The sequence below is a fragment of the Fukomys damarensis genome, unplaced genomic scaffold (genome assembly GCF_012274545.1).
Source record: "Fukomys damarensis isolate Sample0158 unplaced genomic scaffold, DMR_v1.0_HiC HiC_scaffold_25, whole genome shotgun sequence".
Classification (NCBI taxonomy): Eukaryota; Metazoa; Chordata; class Mammalia; order Rodentia; family Bathyergidae; genus Fukomys; species Fukomys damarensis.
The window spans coordinates 16,075,287-16,088,266 of NW_022900937.1; the positions used below are offsets into that span (position 1 = coordinate 16,075,287).

The following is a 12,980-nucleotide window of genomic DNA, read 5'->3' on the forward strand; positions in this document are numbered from 1 at the left end:
TTTTTTTGATTGGGTCTTTTATCTTGGGAGCTCTACTTTTTTTCAGTTCTTTATATATTCTAGATCAGTGGTGGTGAACCTGTGGCATGCAAGCCAAGGTGGGCTGTTTTTATCAATGAGAGCTCTATAAGGTTCGCCATCACTGTTCTAGATATTAGATTCTCTGTCTGAGGAGTAGATGACAAACATTTTCTCTCATCCTGCAGGTTGTCTTTTCACTCTGTTGGTTGTTTATTTTGCTGTACAGAAGCTTTTTAATTTGATACAATCCTATTTGTTGATTTTTCTGTATTATTTCTTTTGCAACTGGGGTTCTGTTCAGAAAGTCCTTGCCTGTACCTACATCTATCTTCAAGAGTTTTACTTATTTTATCCTCCTGCAGGTTAAGGGTTTCTGTTTTAACATTTAGAACTTTGATCCATTTTTATTTTAGGTTAGCCACTGAAAACAACCAAATAAGTGATAGAGGGGAGCCTGACAGTTGCTGTTTTACTACTCTGGTGAGAAATGTGGACAGCCACTTTCCCCAGCATCACTTATTAGAGAGGCTTTCTTCCAGGGTATGTTTTGGCCTTTTGTTAAAAAGTTAAGATGACTGAATATACACTGGGCTGTTTCAATGATCCATATGTCTGCTTTTGTGCCAGTACCATGTTATTGTTATTATTATAGCTTTGTAAAATAACTAGAAATCTTGGATTGTAATGTCCCCTGCTTTGCTGCTGTTGTCCAGGATTAGTTCTGCGCATTTTTTTGGTACCAGGGATCAAATGTGCATTTGTTTTTTAAGACAGAAAAAAATAAGAAACAGCTCAAAATGAATACTCATATACATTCATTTTATGTGTGTATATGCGTGAGTGTGGTGGTTGGAATTAAACCCAGGACCTTGTGCATGCCAAGCAGGTGTTCTGTGATGAGCTATACCACCAGTCCTTCTATGCTTTTATTTTTATTTTGGGGGCTATTTTTGGAGCAGGGTTTTATTACATAGTTCAGGCTGGCCTTGAACTCACTATGTAGCCTAGGCTGGCGTTACTTGCTGTGATCTTTCTGCCTCAGCCTCCTGAATGCTGGGATTACAGGCATGCACCACTATATCTGGCTTCTTATGCTTTTCAAGTCAAGAAAGCCCTGGGGAGGTCATCACATATTTCTATTTTTTTGAAATATACATGGGCACTCTAGTTCGATGCTGTCCGATTCACAGGGTGATGTGCTTACTTATATTCTAGCAAAATAATTTGTTGGATGAAATATGACTTTTGTTTAAACGAAAACAAAAATGCATATTTCAAAGGCCTAAAAGTCACATTCCATTTCCTTCCCCAAAGCAATATACTGTTTATCTTTTAAAGAGAAAAATAATGTTAACTTCCAGATTCCTTCATAAATGCTTCCACTGTGACAAAGAAGAGATTCACTGCCCTCCAATCCCTTCTGTAGCCACAGACAGCAATCAAATAAGCAATGGAGGGGATCTTGGGGATTGCTGTTTTACTAGTTTGAAAATGACTTCTCATTAGAACACTAAATTCTAGGGCTATTCTTTTCTAGAATTTAAGGGCTCAGACTGCTACTAAGTGGATGACGTAGTAGAAAAGGGCCCTTTGCCAGTTTTACAAAACAATGAATGGCTGGAAGCTGGATGAAACTAAGGATGTTGAATTACACATTCTGCTAGTGGAAATTCCTCTGAAACATATTCCAGGTGACTCTAGGTACACGGGTTATAATTAGGCATGGTCAGCATAGTAGCTCATTGGACTAAGCAAGACAGTGGATATAAGCACGTGAACCCTCCATTCTTAAAGATCACTCATGCACACACATCTATCTAAAAGGAAACCAAGAGCCCATGGCTAGAAGAGTCATTCAGAAAGGTTAATTTCTCTGCATTACTTGAAAGGCAGAGGTCCACACGGAGTGGTAAAGTCCCCAAAGGCAGGAGCAGGAATCTCAAGTAGTGGTACCTCCTTGGGGGAGCTCTTTAAAATCTTCTGTTGTGACTGTACCACCTGCACGGAAATGTTTGGTTTATTGTGCAGTAGGGTGATTTTGGAAACAATAAATAATAAAGTAGCAATCCAGCATAGAATAAATCAAAGGTAAAACGCACAAAAATCAACTAGAAAAAAATGTAAATCAGTGAAAATCACCACCTCTGCCTACAGCAGAGGAAACAATCACTCCTCTTTGTCATTTTGCAGAAACTACAGGTCATTAACAAGAAAGGGTGGGAAATACTTGTCTGAAAATATCTAAGCACTCATTCCATCTGTGGCTTGAAAGTTATTTCAAAGTCTTATTGCAAATATACTGTTGTTCAGCAAAAGGGAGGCAAACATCTTTTTCTTATAACAAATAAGTTGCCAAATCCTATTCTTCATATAAAGTTAATTTTGAAAGCATCAACTTTGATTACATTTACAAAGAACTTTATCCATTTCACTTTATGGTCCACAAAACACTTTACAAGCTGCCATCTTAAAAAAAAAAAAAAGTTATTGGAGTTGGGTGCAATTACTCCTGCCTGAAATTCCAGCACTCTAGGAGGCTCAGGCAGGAGGGACACAAATTTGAGGCCAGCCTGGGCAATTAAGCAAGACCTTGTCTCAAAACAAAAAGAAGGGTGGGGGATTTAGCTCAGTGGTATCATCTTTGCCTTACAAGCACAAGGTCCCGAGTTTGATCCCCAGTACCAAAAAATAAAGAGGGGGGGGTGTAGCTCATCAAGAAGACCTTGGGTTCAATCCCAAGTACTGCGAAACCAAACCAAACCTAACCCAACCCAACCAAGTATTTTGGCTTCTCAGGTCAGTCATCTTAGCCTTATTAAGTGTCTTCAACTATAATTAATAAGAACAGAAAATGAACAGTTCCAAAGAGTTAGCAAATAACACATTAGATTATATTGTCTTAACCTTCTTACAAGATAATAATTTCTTAGTTTCCTCTTTTTTTTGATATGATGGGAAAAGGAGGCAATAAACAGGACATAAAGAATGGTAAAGCAAACATTTCAAGCAATTTGGGGGTATAGGTCAGACAGATCTTGACAAGTATTTTTTTTAAAGGCTGACATATTAAATGTATATTTTAACAACAAAATTAGTTTCTATGTATTAAGCTTGTGAAATAAAAATAAAACCAATTTTCCTGTGCCAAACAGGCATTATTATGTGCAACTTCCTGTACACTACAACTGTAATCATATATAAAAGGTGTTTAAAAATCACTGACCAAACCTGGAAGAGATTATTTCTAGGCTCAATACTATGTAGGCCCATAGAGGCAGAAGTATCAATGCTGTGAAACTCAGGTAAAAAAAAATCACAGAAACCATTCTAGAAGTTTGCAACTTGAGCTGGGTGAGGCCCTGAGTCTGCAATCCCCACTAAGGAGGCTGATCTGGGAGGACTGCCTGACCCAGAGGTATAAAGTCAGCTTGGGCAACACTGTGCGATCCCCAATTAAAAAAAAAAAAAAAAAGTTTGCCGGGCATGGTGACGCACACCTGTTAATCCCAGCGCTCAGGAGGCTGAGGGAGGAGGATCACTGTGAGTTCAAGACCAGCCTGGGCTACACAGTGAGTTCTAGGTCAGTCTCTCAACTACATAGTGAGACCCTGTCTCAAAACAAACAAACAAAAAGTTTGTAACTTTCTATTCAGATTCTACCTTTTTCTTACGCAAAATATCTAAGACACTCCTCTAGGCAATGATGATTTATCTAGGTAGGACTACTCCAGAATGAACAAGTCTTCCAATACAAGACAGCTCAGAACATAGATATCTGCTAAAACACAAAATATTGAAGACTGCACAGCAGAAGAAAACTTGTGCTATGTAACAGAGTTAAGAGCAGACGTGACAAACTAGAAGAAGATTTTTCAGTTTCTCAGTGGAGTTTTTTGTTGGTTTTTTTTGTTGTTTTGGTACTGGGGATCAAACTCCGAACCTTACGCTTGCGAAGCAGGGGGCAGAACCACTGAGCTAAATCCTCAGCCCTTTTTCACTGGGTTTTACTGCCCCCTTCAGATTTCAGGAGAAATGACCCTATGCTTCAGAAATGAGGAGGAATGGCCATATCCTGCCTTGAGCACTAGGCTAGAGGGCAGCCACATGCAATCTCCTGCTACACAGCTGGCAGCATTTCAGGAAACAAATCAGAGAAGGCAACTTGTTTCTGGGTAAACTCTGTAACTTCAACTAGCAAATCCTGAGCCTCAGTGGGAACTAAAGAGTATTCTATAAAAAGCAGGCCATGGGTGTGGTGGCACATGTTTATAATCCCAACAGTTAGGAGGCTGAAGCAGGAAGATCGCTGCAAATTTGAGGCCAGCCTGGGTTACAGAGTAAGTTCAAGGCCAATCTGAACTACATAGCAAGACCTTGTCTCCAAACCAAAAAAAAGGAGGGGGGCAGGGAATAGTGAATTAAGCAGCTTTTTTTTAAAGGCTACTGGATCTTTTTAAAAATGATACTCAGCTGGGGATTTAGCTCAGTGGTTCTGGCACCTGCCTTGTAAGCACAAGGACCCGAGTTTGATCCCCGGTACCAAAAAAAAAAAAAAAAAAAAAAAAAAAAGATACTCATTTTGTGAAGATCTCTGATTAACAACTGGCTAATTAGTAATCTGGCCTATTCTCTCTTGCAAAAGCTATGCTCATAAAAAGCTTTATTCAGTATTCATGACAGTGCCAAACCACAAGACATTTTTCCAAGGCTATATATTAAGATCCATTCCCTTGGAGTCTAGACACAAATAAATTTGAACCACTCTTTTAATGAAGGCACATCTTTAGAACTCAATTATGACCAGACTAAAATTTTATTTCTATCTGTTACAAAGCTATTGTGCTTAAATACAATTCCTTCAAGGACAAGGGAATCTGTTTCACTGATCTTGATTCATGTGTTTCTTGTCAAATTGGAGTGGTTTTTTTGTTTGTTTGTTTTTGTTTTTTTGGGTACCGGAGATTGAACTTGGGACCTTGCAACTGCGAAGCAGGAGGTGGCACCACTGACCTAAATCTCCAGCCCTCAAACTGGAGAGTTTTCCAAGGGAACAGTCCATCTAGTAGAAAATTACACAGAATAAACTCCTTTCCTTGAATTATACACTGCATATATGAAAAGAATAAGTGATATTTAGGATTCAGTATGGGGTAGAATACTGTGTCCGGTAAAGTTTAATAGTTCTTAATGGTCAATAATGACTCTAATGCCACAAACAGAGTCCACTTTTTATAATCTTCTAGAAGCAGACCTTCTTCCTTTTGCACCCAAAGAAAATACACCAAATACAAAAGGGTTAATGGGAGAAAAAAAGAAATGATCAAAGTGCTGAACCATGGTAGTTTATGTCTATGTAGCATTTATATGAGTGAGGACTGTGACGATCTTGGATGTCAAGCTCTGAATAAGCAGCAAGACTGTTAATGTCTGCACATCCTAGTCAGTGCAGTACTCAGTGTGTAGAGTGTTGAGTAAGCACTTCGAGTAAAACCTCTGACAGTACAATATGATGTCTTCTAATATCACATCTGTGCATAGCAGCAGGACTTACTTCCTTATTGATCTGATCACAGAATGCAAGGTAAATTTTGCCAGGTAGAGCTATTAAAGTTTTTGTGTCCTTCTGCAGGCTTTTGTTTTGTTTTTTAAATGAAAACCATGGCCAGATTTATTATCTTTGGAACCAGGAAAGGACAAATATCAGGGGTTAAAATGACAGGAAAGACCCACCTAATTGGGATCTTTCTGAAGGATGCAGCTTTTAGACATATTTATTTATCCAAACTCATTATTTTTTTGTTTTGTTTTTTGAGTTGAGACAAACCTGGAACTCACTATGTAGCCCAGGCTGGTCTCGAACTCACAGTGATCCTCCTGCCTCAGCCTCCTGAGCAATGGGATTATAGGCGTGCGTCACCAAGCCTGGCCAAACTCATGATACGTTGTTTTTTTGTTTTCTGTTTCGTTTTGTTTTCTGGTACCAGGGATCGAACTCGGGTCCTTGCATTTGCAAAGCAGGCACCAGAACCACTGAGTTAAATCCCCAATCCCAAACTCGTGATTTAATTGTATCTGTCTAGTTGAGGCAAAATTAATATTCAAAGAAATTATTCTTAAGCATGTAGCATTTTTAAATTATTATTTTAAAAAATGTTTTCAGTACCCAGTGCCTTTCCACTGACCTACACCCCCATCCCTTTTTAAACACTGAGACAGTGTCTTGCTAAATCACTAAATTGCCTAGGCTGAGCTTAAACTTGCTATCCTCTTACCTCAACTTTCCATGGTGCTGAGATCACAGACTTGCACTTGGCTCTGAGGTAGGCTTGAGTTTTTTTGTAGTACTGGGTATTGAACCAGTGCCTCACACATGCTGGCAAGCACTCTACTACTGAGCTACATCCTCATCTCTTTTTAAATTCGGAGACAGAATCTTACTAATTTGCCCAGGCTGGCCTAGAACTTCTGTTCCTCCTACTTTAGCCTCCCAAGTAGCTGGGGTTCATGCCTACCTGATGACCGCTGAAATTGTTTACATCCCCCACCTTGAGCAGAAAATCCAATTCTACTATGAATGCCAAATACAGGCACAATGGCTCTTGGTGGAAATGGAGAACAAGAACACAAGTTGAAAATTTACTTTCCATGGAATATTAAATAAATCTATATCATAAACACATCTGATTCATCAACACCTTTAATGGGATAGTCATTTGTTCATTCATTCATTCAAACAATTATTTATCAAGGGCCTGGTCCAGACTCTGAGTTGCATTTTAAGGTTAAAAAGCAGTGAGCAAAACAAAAATATCTGCTCTTACAAGGTTTAAATATGAGAAAGCAGAGGTCCCAGATTAGTTACATGTCCTATGGCCAAAATTTTGGTATTATCTAAAACCAGGCAAGCTCCTCTTCTATCTCTTCTTCCTGGGAGATACTCTTAGGACAAGGAGGCTCTTCAGGCATTAACAACATCAGTTCTGTGCCTTAACTCCTTAGCATCTTTCTGGTTTTCCTGTGACAGGATCCTCTGCTTGCCTCTTCAGATACAGTAACACCGAGAGTGCTGGGCATGGTGGCACATGCTTATAATCCTAGCACTTGGGAGGCTGAGGAAGGAGGATTGTTACAAGTCTGAGGCCAGCCTGGGCTCCATAGCAAGTTCAAGGCTAGCCTGAACTACATACTGAGACCCTGTCTCAAAAAACAAAAAACTACGGCCGGGGATTTAGTTCAGTGGTTCTGCCGCCTACCTCACAAACACAAGGACACGAGTTTGTTCTTCAGTACCAAAAAAAGAGAAGGTTAACGTAAAAAAACTAAAACAAAACAAAAATCTCCCTCAAAACTAAACAAAACTACACACTGAGAGTATTTCAAACCCAAGATGTCTAAATTCAAACTCCAGTCAAGTTCCTTCCTAACTTTCCTATTTCTAGTAACAATATATGCATCTCCTTTTTTGGTTTTTGAGACAAGATGCTCTCTATGTAGTGTGGGCTGGCCTTGAACTCACTATGTAGCCCAGTCTGGCCTGGAACTCAGGGAGAATTATCTGTCTCAACTGCCCAGGAGCTTAGATTTCAGGCATTCACCACCACACCTTGCCCTAAGGGTATTAAAGATACAAAATTCTGTACTTTGAAGGCCTATAAACCCGTATATTGAGGCTGTGCTTTTCTTTCCACAGACCATTTTTAAGGACGCAAAAGAATTAAGTGGGCAGCTTCTCTCTAAACTTGAAACACATCCTACCTAGATTACCCACCTTGAGGATACCCCCAAGACCACATAAAACCCCTAAGCCTAATGCACCCTGACCATAATGGGTCGTCTCTCTCATGAAGACCCACACTCCTTTCTCTTTACTATATTTTCTAAATTCTGCTTAGTAAACCTTTCCATGCATTTTATTTGCAACTATATTTTTATAATAAAGTAATGAAACTTTATTATAGAATATTTTGGAAAAATATTACTCACTACCACTTCCAAACTTATTTTGTATTTTTATTTCTTCACTATTCAAATCATAAAATATTTTCAAGTTGCTACAAATTTTCCTAAATATTATTTTTAGGGGCTACATAATACTCTTCTGACTAAATGTTTTACAATTCACTTTAGTGTAACTCAGTTTATTCAGTAAAGCAAGTGAGGTGAATCCATAGCCAACCATTGTAAAGGAATAGATGGGTCACTGCTAAACCTTTGTTCCAACGCTGTAACAGTTTTAAGCACTTAATCTATATTTTAGAATGTTTCTTCTTGTTTTTTGAGACAAGGGCTCCCTATGTAGTCCAGGCTGGTCTCGAATTTGCAGCAATCCTTCCACCTCTGCTTTCTGAGTGCTGGGATTACAGGAAGGGGCTACCACAACCAGCCTATATAATACTACTGTATTCTTTTTTTTTTTTTCCATTGGTACCAGGGATCGAACTCAGGACCTTGCACTTGCCAGGCAGGCAAAGTGTCACTGAGCTACATCCCTAGCCCTATACTACTGTTCTTTGTTTGTTTGTTTGTTTGTTTTCGGTACGGGGAGGTGGTATTCGAACTCTGGACCTTCTGCTAAATCCCCAGCCACTAGATTGTTATCTTTTACTGTCAAATCAGAAAGTCAGTCTAAGTCTCAGACAAATACATTTTTGGGGGTGGTAGTGACCAAACCTCGGGCATGCTAGGGAAGTGCTCCACCACTGAGTTGAAGCCCAGCCCCTTGAGACAGATGGACAGATTCTCTGACATACAACTTTCCTCCCTTTACACAATTTTTGCTCACCAAGCCACATTTTGGCAAGAGTATATACTTAATGGCAAGTGAGCTGTACCTATGGATGTACTTCACTGTATATATGTATGTGTGGATACTTCTGTATGCTCTTGTTTTTGTTTTTTTTTTGCGGTACCAGGGACTGAACTTGGGTCTTTACTTATGAGGCAGGTGCAGTACCACTGAGCTAAATCCCCAGCCCTTTTTTCTTTCTTTGAGGCAGGTTCTTTGTTTTGTTTTTGAGACAGGGTCTCACTATGTAGTTGAGACTGACCTGGAACTCACTGTGTAGCCCAAGCTGGTCTTGAACTCACAGCGATCCTCCTACCTCAGCCTCCCGAGTGCTCGGATTACAGGCGTGCGCCACCATGCCTGGCTGAGGCAGGTTCTTAATAGTGGTACAGGCTGGCCTTGAATTGGCAGGAATCCTCATACCTCTGCTTTCTGAGTGCTGGGTTTACAGGTGCAAGCCACCACACCCAACCTATATACTACTGTATTCTTAATCTATATGCCTGTGCATGTGCATTGGTGAGATAGGTATGCTTTTATATTTTATAAGAATTGAAATACATACATATATATATATATATATATAGTTAATATAAAAAATAAAGTCAGGAAAAAGAGGAATAAGCTAATTTGATATATGATAGTGATTATAGAGGCATATATAATCTGTTTATTATCTTTTGCCTACTTATCTACTGGGTCTTCATTTTTCTCTTAGCAATACAGATGATACATACAGATAAAGATCTGTCATCAATTACATCCCAATTAGTACATCTCCACCCCCACTCCCGCCCCATGCTGGGGAAACCCAGAGCCTCAAGAGCTCTGCCACTGAGCTACAACCCCAGGCCTAGCCCTTTTATTTGAAATGTCAAATTTTATTTTTTCTTTTTTTCATGTTTGTCTCCAGTGTTGTTAGGCTGAGAGATGTGTCTCATGTAGACCACTAGGTTCCCAAACAATGAACACTGGACAAATGACAAAATAGTCTTACTGCAAGTCCACTTGTATCTTGGCCAGCTCTCGAATTAAGCTAGTTACAATGACAATGGTTCATGTGGAGGTTCCTGTTCACACCCAGGGTCAGCTGGAAATTCAAATTACCTACCCTTTTCAAGGAGCAAGTAATAGTCAAGAATTGACAGGAACTCCAGAATGGACTACGAATGAGACCCAAAGTGGGTCAGCTGCTATACTTCACACATCCACCCATCCTAGGGCAGCTCTGGCCTCGGATCCTATCTCATAGTCAGTTCCACCCTTTCAGAGAACACACTTACAGGCCCAGATTCTCTAACTCCAGGCAATTACACATTACCTTATGATTGCTAGAATATCACACTTAGCCAGTGAGAAATGACTAGCCTGTTCCTTAAACTTCAGTACATCCAGTAACCCAAACAAACTGGATAATTTGGGTTTACCATTAGCTATGAAGAACAAAAATGTCTGAAACAATGAAGAACCAAAACGTACCTGATTTCGAAGAGGCTGTTGTGATGGCCGATCCCTGTGTGTGTGGCTTTCTCGAGTTATTGCAGACGCACCCGAATCTACATGAACTGACCCTACTGGAGTAGGCTAGAAAAATGAATTAAAGTCAAATGAAGAAATGAGTGTAACTTGGTACCTCTGCACAGGATAGCACCATGCTAACTCTCAGAAAGTAGTAGGAATTCTTTTTGGCTATCAAGTGCAGTTTTGTCTTCTCTGACTTTGCCCATCTGCAAAAGGGAGGCAGGCAATCTGGTTCTTTTTTTTTTTTGGTACGGGGATTAAACCTGGGCCCTTGTGCTTGCAGGGCAAGCGGCAAAACCACTGAGCTAAATCCCTGGCAGGCAATCTGGTTCTTGATAGTTCACCAGAGAGTAACATCTTCAAAAGTGAAAAAAAAAAAAAAAAAAAAAAAAAAAAAAAAAAAAAAGAATTCTGCAGCAATATCTACTAGAATACTTCCTAGACTTGTGGACCTTGGGTCAAAACTGAAAATTCAGTTTTCCTATTTTACTGGGTTCTACTCCTATAACAGTCAAGTACCTTAACAGCATATGTAGCATTAAATTATGAATCATTCCAATGAAACTTCTAAAAAACGAGTTTAAATTGTTGTATAGTACCTAAGGATATACCAGTTATAATCTTAAAAATGTGTAACTCCTACTTCCTAACTCCAGTGAAAACAGTCTATGGCATTACCTGGAAAGGCTGATAAATGTGAACTCTGCAATCAAATGAATTTATCCCCAAAGATTTGAGCAGCAAGATTAAGACGTAAAGGGCAGGGTAGTGCTGGTCTGAGAAAGATGTGGTGGTAAAAAAGAGAATACTTACAATGGGCCTCCCGACCCAATCATAGGCATAGTCAAAGGTGTAGCCTTTCTTTTTAAAGAGGTCAGTGAAGAGGGTCCGTAAATATTCATAATCAGGTTTCTCAAAGAAGTCTAATCGCCTGACATACCGAAGGTAGGTTGCCATCTCCTCTGTTAGGAAAGAGGTGAAAGGCCATGCTTGTTAGCTGAATGCTTCCTGTGGGGTAAGCTGTCTGTACAGAGCACCTGATACTAGTGTGTTCTTCGTGGACCAAAGAAGTGATAAACCTATGCTGGTTTGAGTAACAGTAAAAGGAAATGTAAATTATCTGGCAAGCACTTTATCTAGAGATACCAGTCATGGATTCTACCTGCTTCAAAGTTTTAGTCACTGTGGTTGAAATATCCTTTTGGCATCCTACCTGGAAAGTTCTCACAGAGAGTTTCAATGGGAGTATTCCTTTTGGTGTCCCCAATTTTTTGATATCTCTCTTTTAATGTATCAGCCTGTAGAAAATAAAGAACAAAGTTATCTGGAAAGAACTATGAGAGGTTTGATAAGTGTATGGGGACAATGGTTTACTCAAGCTATCAAGATTTGTTGCCAAATTTCAGTTTTTTCCTCTAATGCTAAGAAGAAATCCATATATGGGGTATGTACAAATAGCAGCTGGATTCTGCCAAGTTTTAGTTGCATAAAAAGGTCTCAGATGAAGACATTAAATATGATGATATGAGCAGCAGGGATAAGAAAATAAAAATATTATGTAGCGGTATTTTCAAAATTGCAGAAACTTAGTAATCTCTTATGACCACTGGAGTTCAATAGTGATTCAGCCTTCTCCCTCTTAGATCAATTCTAAGATTAAAAGTATTGCCTAATACAAGTAGAAGAAACAGATAGTTCCACTATACGTATAATAAGAAATTGGATGAAGAAAAAGGACAAGTGAAAAAATCCATTTCAATAATGTACTTCCAGAGAAAACTATCTATGGCCTAGGGCATATAGGTTTAACGTCAGTTTCTCTGGCTTGGCCAGGATTGTAGACAGAGGGCTTCTGAACCTTGGACCAACAGTGAGTTGTGTGTGTGTGTGTGTGTGTGTGTGTGTGTGTGTGTGTGTGTGTGTATGTTTTATTGGGGACTGACTGCATGGTAGGCAAGTACTGAGCTACATCTCCAGCCCTTTTTAATTTTCACTGAGACGAGTTTGATCTCAAACACTTAATCCTTCTGCTTCAACCTTCCAAAAGTAGTTGGAATTACAGACGTACACCAACACTCCTGGCAGCAATGGGCCCATAAGAGATTTCCATCAGGCTCTATCTAGCCTGCTTCACCCAGATTTAAGCAGCAGTGACCTAGCGTAAGATGGAGACTTTAAATTTGCCACTACCACTAAAATGATTCAGGGACCATAAGAGAGTTTAAAGAAACCAGTAAGACTGTACACTAATGTACTGTTTGGCTACATGGTAAGCAAGTAGGATCTGTAACTCTTGAAAGTATATCAATGAGAACATATATGTGACTAGGAGAGGATTATAGTGAGATATCAGGAGAGAAGTTAAAGGGCAAAGAAATAAAACCTTCTCAGAGAGAATAGGTACAAGAGGCCTGATTTTCTAGGACAATGCCCTAAAAAGCTCAGCAAAATGAGTAATTTCACCCTTCTGGAGGGAGGGGTATAGGAGAACCCCAAGCTACAGATTATATTTCTTTCCACATTAATATGTGAAAGAAATTACAATTAAAAATCTTTTCCTTGGGCTGGGGATTTAGCGCAGTGATGCTGCTGCCTGCCTCGCAAGCAAAAGGTCCCACGTTCGATCCCTGGTACCAAAAAAAAAAAAAAAAAA

At 39.5% G+C, this 12,980-nt stretch overlaps 1 protein-coding gene across 9 annotated transcripts in view; it reads right to left on the bottom strand.

Annotated features, from left to right (window-relative positions):
- The window catches only part of Csnk1g1 (casein kinase 1 gamma 1), a 155,430-nt gene that overhangs the window by 26,822 nt on the left and 115,628 nt on the right, over window positions 1-12,980 (bottom strand). For all 9 annotated transcript variants that reach the window (XM_010641167.1, XM_010641165.1, XM_033756144.1 and 6 more), the window contains 3 exons: window positions 11,541-11,625; window positions 11,141-11,289; window positions 10,286-10,390 (listed from right to left, as the gene is read on the bottom strand). In XM_010641167.1, coding sequence (XP_010639469.1) covers window positions 10,286-10,390; window positions 11,141-11,289; window positions 11,541-11,625 — 339 coding nt within the window. The remainder of the gene's footprint in view (window positions 1-10,285; window positions 10,391-11,140; window positions 11,290-11,540; window positions 11,626-12,980) is intronic.